At 43.0% G+C, this 6,504-nt stretch overlaps 1 protein-coding gene across 1 annotated transcript in view; it reads right to left on the reverse strand.

Moving 5' to 3' along the window:
• HTR7 (5-hydroxytryptamine receptor 7) overlaps nt 1-287 on the reverse strand; it is a 27,871-nt gene extending 27,584 nt beyond the window's left edge. Inside the window, exon 1 of the mRNA XM_009278011.1 lies at nt 41-287. Within this exon, the coding sequence (XP_009276286.1) occupies nt 41-287 (247 nt within the window). The remainder of the gene's footprint in view (nt 1-40) is intronic.
• Nucleotides 288-6,504: the final 6,217 nt, after the last annotated feature.

Genomic DNA, 6,504 nt, shown 5'->3' on the forward strand with positions numbered 1-6,504 from the left:
TATATGTGTGTGTGTGTACATACATATATATAGGTCGCACCCGAGAAGCTGCGGGCGGGTGGACGCGCCCCGAGCAGAAGCGCCCGCAGGCTGACCTGCTCCGGTCGGAGCCGGGGTGACAGGCTCCCGGCGCGCTTGCTCCCGTGCGGCCCCGCATCACGATCGGGCTCTGTCCCCGCTATCGAAACGTGCGTGCTGAAAGATTTGGGTCCGGCAGGACCCCGGCTGCTGCTTGGAGAGTTGATAGTGGCCGCTCTTGTAAGATCTACCCCCAACAACACGGTCATCGCTGCAGTATTTCTTTGTATCTTCAAGCTCACAGATTCTCAGTATTAAGATTTCTTCCTTCTTACTAAATGAATGTGAATCCCACAACTATGTTTTCTCTTTTATTAATATTTATATAGCATTATTTTAAATTTATTCACCGTTCCATGCGTAACCCTTTCAGTAAAGTTAAAAACACCACTACCAACAACAACAAAACCCCATTGCTTTGAAGTACCTGCTTTTCCTGCAGAGATTCCTTGAACTCTTGGATACTAGCCCATTTCTGGGACTCACTAGCTTTCTCCGTTCTTTAAGCCGTATTCTTGCCTCCGAGTGGGGTGAACACTAACTGTTTGGATTGTCAGTTACCCATGGGATGCCAGCAGAAGATCACACCTCTTGGTATGGTAACATGCTAGGCAGCAAGGATTAAAAACAGGAAACACCTGCTCCCGAGTGTCCCCTTACATTTCCAACAAGAGACAGAAGCCAGATGAACTAGAGAAAGAGAAGAAATGAAAGCGGGACCGTTGACCCCACATGGATCAGTAACCATTGACCAACGTCAGTGATGTCTGAACGAGGGGAGGTCTTGCAGGTGGCAACCCTATAGCAAGTTTTGTTTCAGTACGCACCAGACAGCGGGAAGAACTCTGTGTGTGGCCCAGCAGTAAGAGAGACTGCAGTATGAGCTCACATCATACAGACATAACAATCTGCGTTGGAGAAAGACCTAACAAGTACCCAGCTATCAGAAAAAAAACCTCATCTGACACTCATAGGCACTACTGAAACACAAATCCATAGCAATTGAGGCTTCCATTCTTGGCTTGCGGAATTTCTTGTTTTTAATGAAACCTTCTATTCTGTTAGCATCACCTGCTCTTGAAAGCAGGCTTTCCATCATACGTGACTCTGCACTGGCCCATCTCCCCCGTGAGCATGCACGGGACTGAGGGGTTGGGGTCAGATGTGCCCAACACAATCTGAGCACAGGCAGAGTCTCCTGTGGTCAGAAATGCAGCTGGCAGCGAGCAGGGTGACTGTGACTTCAGTTGCTTGCTTTCCCTTCCACCCCCACTTATTTGACTAAGATAACAAAATAAGCAAGTTCCACATGGTAAGGATGAGATCTAGTTGGGCAGCTCTTCGACCATTATCAAGCTGAAAGTGTTTTCCTATTCAGTCACGTATTTTCTTACACTTCGTTAGTTGCCTCACTGCGTCCACTCACAATAAAAGCTTTCCCTGTTTAACCACCCAGAATGCGTTCATGAGCCTTGAGCTTGAGGTGACTTACCCCTCCAGGGTGATAAAGCAAGTCCTTTGTCCCTCGTCCCCAGCTAAGCAAATATTAGGCTGAAAAAGATCTTCAGAAATGGCAAGGGTACATCAAAATAAGTTAGAACATTAAGGCAAAACATGGAGAAAAGAGAATATTTCCTCGTGTGAATGCATTTTTTAAAAATAGTGTCTGAAGTACAGCTAAGCAGATAGGAACTGGGTAAATTTTGTTCAAAATAGATTCATATCATAAAAGCTGATAACATTGTACAGTTTAATACTCACTGTAAAAGTAATTTTTCAGTTGCTTAAAATGTCACTAAGGCAGAGCAAATTATAATCTGGCGCTTCCTGCAAATGTGTTGACACAGTTCATTAAATCAGTCATTCTTCTTGACAGCTTTTCAATACATTTCTGGAACGTGACTCTCTAAGTGTACTCAGTGGATTATACACAGCATCATTTGCGTGTTACTCTTACCCATTCCAACCTGAAAGGAGGATTTTAGCCTCATCTTTTGTTCTGTACCTTAAATTCCCATACAGTTCATTAGAAGTTAATCACCTGATTTCTTTCCTTCTCAAAGGTCCTATGTTACCATTCTTTGTATTTACTCTCATAATCTTATCTTTGAAGAGACAAACCAATTTAAGTCAATCTACATACCATTATAGAAGGGGTTTACCTACTATTGCAGAGAAAACCTCAAACCTGGGCAAGATGAAGCAGCTGATACCTCTCTAAAATGTTTTCCATGAAAGCTTTTCACTGGGACACACCTAAAATAACATTCCGGTTTCCAGGGCTGGGCTGAATCTGGTGAGGTGCTTTCCTTGAGGGCTTTAGAGGCTTTCACATCCCCAGTGTCTGGGAGAGCTTAGAGCATCCACCACTCCATGGGACTACATCTATTCTATGTGTTTAAAATAATGATACATGAAGGTAGGAGTTGATCCTTCCAAGTGCACATCCCGCTTTTGTCTTCAGTGACCCTATTTACAAATTCTAACGTGCTGTTCCAGGCAGCATACAGAAATTAAACAAATGGCTGATTGGGTGTCAAGAATAACAAGTTGACACTTGTTCTCCCCCTGCCTCCCCAAGATACTTTTTCACCTGCCATTAGGCTTCAATAAATATCATCAAATCAGTTTTTTGGCTGAGCTTAGTAACATCCTGTCCTTTGAGTAATTTAGGCTCTCTATGTATAAAAGCCTCTTCACATTTCTGTATACCTACGACTCTGTGCTAAGGCCCTCGTCCCTCATTCTTCATGCATTTCTGTATGCTGTGCTAAGAGCATATGTGTATGCTCTTCACATTTCACTCTGTGCTAAGGCCCTCGTCCCTCATTCTTCATGCACTTATTGAAGTTAAATTATTTTGTTCACACCTGATAATGTACTTTATTTGCAAATCTCATCTTTGATATTTCATTTTTGTTATATAGAAATGTTCCAGATCTAAAAAACAAAAAAGGCAAGGGAACCTTTCTCTTTTATTTTTTCCTCTCCAAAAATAATTAACTTGTTTGATTTTTTTGCCCTCCTCCAGAAATAGTGTTAATCACATAACATCTTCTGCATTTGTGATTCATACTAAGTGTATAATATAACAGTGGGTATTGGTACCAATTCTTTGCCCCCATGTTAGTGAGGTAAGGTAAGATAGACATTGTCAGAGCTAGCTAAGGAAATACAATTTCCCCAGCACATGTTGATTTAGTGAGGCCAAACTGTATCTATCAAAGTGTTTGTGCTGAAAGAACTTGCACTAAATCCTGGATCCTTCGTCCCTCTCCGGAGGACTTAACGCTCGCAGAGTCTGTTGACGCAGCAGGGCTTTGCTAACTCGGAGCACTCTGGCTGAAATGGGTCAAGGAGTGCAGCAGCAGAACTTCACCAGCGGAGGAGAAAGCGTTGACAGCCCAGCATGGTAACTCTTTCCCCCCCACAACCACCTCTAGAAAACAACAGCCGTGCTCATCTTCGCATAGAAACTTAAAGGCGCTGCTACATTCCCCTTCTTAAACAATTCATTTTTGGATGCATGGTAGGAAGGTAACACAACATAAGTACACAATGTAATAAATAAACAGAGAAGAATTTTTTCTTGCTCTTTTTCCTTTCTTATCATCCCCTTTTTTGTCCTTCTGTGCCTGAGCCAGTCTATCTTCATAAACTATTGTTTTCATTTGTCTGTTGTAATCTTTTCCTTTCCTTTTGTTTTCATCTTCTTTTCTTGGAAACCAGTATGTCTGGTGAGGACCTGCTGTTGGGAACAATAAATAAAGTATGTGTTTCTTCTGCCTTGGGGAAATATGTTGTCAAAAGGTTTAGAATATTTTACCAGAGACTGGTTAGAAATCCATGGACAAATATTACTGAAACCTTGATTTTTATTCCCAGCGTGTACTGTTTAGAAAATAACACTCTTGTCCAACTTCTAGCAAAGATGTTGCAGCTGCAGTTTTCTTTTCTGTCTTTTCTTGTCTTTGTGAAAAAAAATCATCACCATTCTGTGGCAGTAAAACAGAGAGGTAACCGTTCTCATCTTTGGCATTTCTTATCATTGCCAAAATAAATACTCGCATCTGTGCAACTTAAATGTGAAATGATGTCTTCCCTTTTTGGAACCAGCAAATACTAACAACAGCAAGCAGCCACCTGAAAAGAAAACAAACAATTAAAGTGAAATTTATGCTAAAAATTCTGTATCGCTCAGAAAAACAGAGCTCCCATCCCTGAAAATTCAGTCTGCCCCTTTACAAAGGAGGTTTTTGAGGTTATGATAAAAGTGACCGTGATATTCATGTTACTGAGTTGCTGAGATAGTACCAAATAGTATCTTAACTCCCTGAAAGTGCTAAACGCGGAACTAAAGCAAAAAAAATCTAACAGCTGCTACCATGGGCTGCCCATTGAAAACATATTAGAAGAATTGTTAGGGTTTCTGCATAAAAATTTACTGAAAGGGCTGCCCTGAGATCTAAGTGTGTTGAGAAAGAAAACATCTGGAGGGAGGAGATCTGGCTCCACTAGGAGGACTTCAGGATGAAACAAAGCACGTTAGAAGCTTGTGACTTAGCAGTGAGGACCACAAAGATGTTTTAAGTAGATCACTGGGGCTGGCCTAAACAAAAGTAGCAAGATCTGAGTAATTAATGTAGGAAATAAGGTTGTACGCTGGTCTGAGCAGATGATTCATGATACCTGATGCTGAAAGTGCTTCATACTCAGATTCTTACACCGTTACAGCAAATAGGGTTCTGTAGATCTTCTGCACAAAGATCTGTTTAAATGTTCTCCATTGTAAATACCTCAAGGAAAGGTTTGTTTTGCTTGTATATTGCCAGATGCAAAAGCTGCTTAATCCTGTTTGATGTCTCTGAACACTGCTGCAGTAGGGCCATTCAAAAACAATTGATACATGTTTATGGATTGCTTCTTACGTTCATTAAGACAAATTAAATCAAGTTCCATCATACACAGTCAAAAAAACCTGAAATAATACCTCGAGCTCTTCCATTTTCACACACAGCAAAGAAAGGCCTGAGAACACCATTCGGGCTATGCTGCTTGTTCGAACAACTGGCAGAGAAGCAGGACTGGCAACAATTATAGGCAAACAACTTATGGATGCAGATAGGCCAAAACAGAGCTCCTTTACTGAAATATCTTGACCCAATGTTGTTAAGAACAAAATGCTGCCATAGATGTGGCAAGAACAAAGACGGTTTACCAGCTGGGTTTTTTTCCCGTATATCTTCAGAGAGATATGTCTTTTCCCTGACAGAGAGATGTGACAGGCTGTTGTCTACCGACCCCCAAAGCTGCCCTGAGCTCCTAGTCCAGTCTCTGCAGCCCGCAAGTAGCTTCTCTGCTACCACCATCCCAGGTCTTTGTAACTCATCGGACAGCAAGGCCAGAAACGTGCCAAGCAGGCACTATTGGGTTTTGCTCATCCATTGTAAACCGTGTGATCTCTTTGGTAGAAACGAGCCGCAAGTCCCCAGGCACAGCTGGCACAAGCTGCCCCAAGGACAGACCCCGTAAGGAGGGACATACCAAGAGTTGGCAGCATCAACACCTTGGCCTTGGTTAGAAGCATTTTTGCCTCGTTAAGAATTCAGAGCTCCAGATACCCCCCAGACTTCCCTTCGTGAACATTTAGCCCAGTTCGAAGAAAGAGAAAGCCAAGTACTCCCGGCCAGGCCAAGGCCCTGGAGTGCCACCTGAAGTTGGACGGGCATCGCAGACCTGCTGTCTTTAGCAGCTGCTGTAAGTCCCCAAACAAAAAAAAAAAAGTGGTAATTACCACCTGTATTTTACATACCCTGTGCTATTTAACAACGGTAGAACGATATTTGTGCTTTTTGTAACAGTGCTACACAGTGAGTGTGTATTTGATTACTGGTCTATTACAAGTCCTCAGCCCTTTTGCATGTCAGGGGATCTCTCTCGACTTGGCAGCTTGGGCTTTATTTCACTTTTTTTTTAGCTAATATAGGAAACAGAAGACCTTTCAATAGCTAGTAAGGATTCCTTTTTTTTTGATTGACAGCATTCAGATGGAGCTCAACTAGTTTAACATAGTTATTACCATACTTCAGTCCAGCAAGGTTACTGCTCCACCTGGTGGGTACAAGACAGGGCTCTGAGGAGAGCGGTGTGCCTCGGCCTGCTCTGCTTCAGCAGTGTAGAGTGGCAAAGAGCCGGGGTTAATCTCCTTCAGAGCCATGTTTGATCTCCTCCAGAGCCGGGGTTAATCTCCTTCAGAGCCCCGCCGGAGATCTGAGAAATTCACCACACAGGCTTTCCCCTGGGTCATCGCAGCCCTGTGGTGGAACTCCTCCGACCGAAGAGTACCCGCGATGATGTGAAACACCCTCTGCGTTTGCTGCTGCGGTTTTGTAAATGCAGCTGGTGAATACCGCCAGGCTGACACCC

The sequence above is a fragment of the Aptenodytes forsteri genome, unplaced genomic scaffold (assembly GCF_000699145.1).
Source record: "Aptenodytes forsteri isolate BGI_AS27 unplaced genomic scaffold, ASM69914v1 Scaffold15, whole genome shotgun sequence".
In the NCBI taxonomy this organism is placed as follows: domain Eukaryota; kingdom Metazoa; phylum Chordata; class Aves; order Sphenisciformes; family Spheniscidae; genus Aptenodytes; species Aptenodytes forsteri.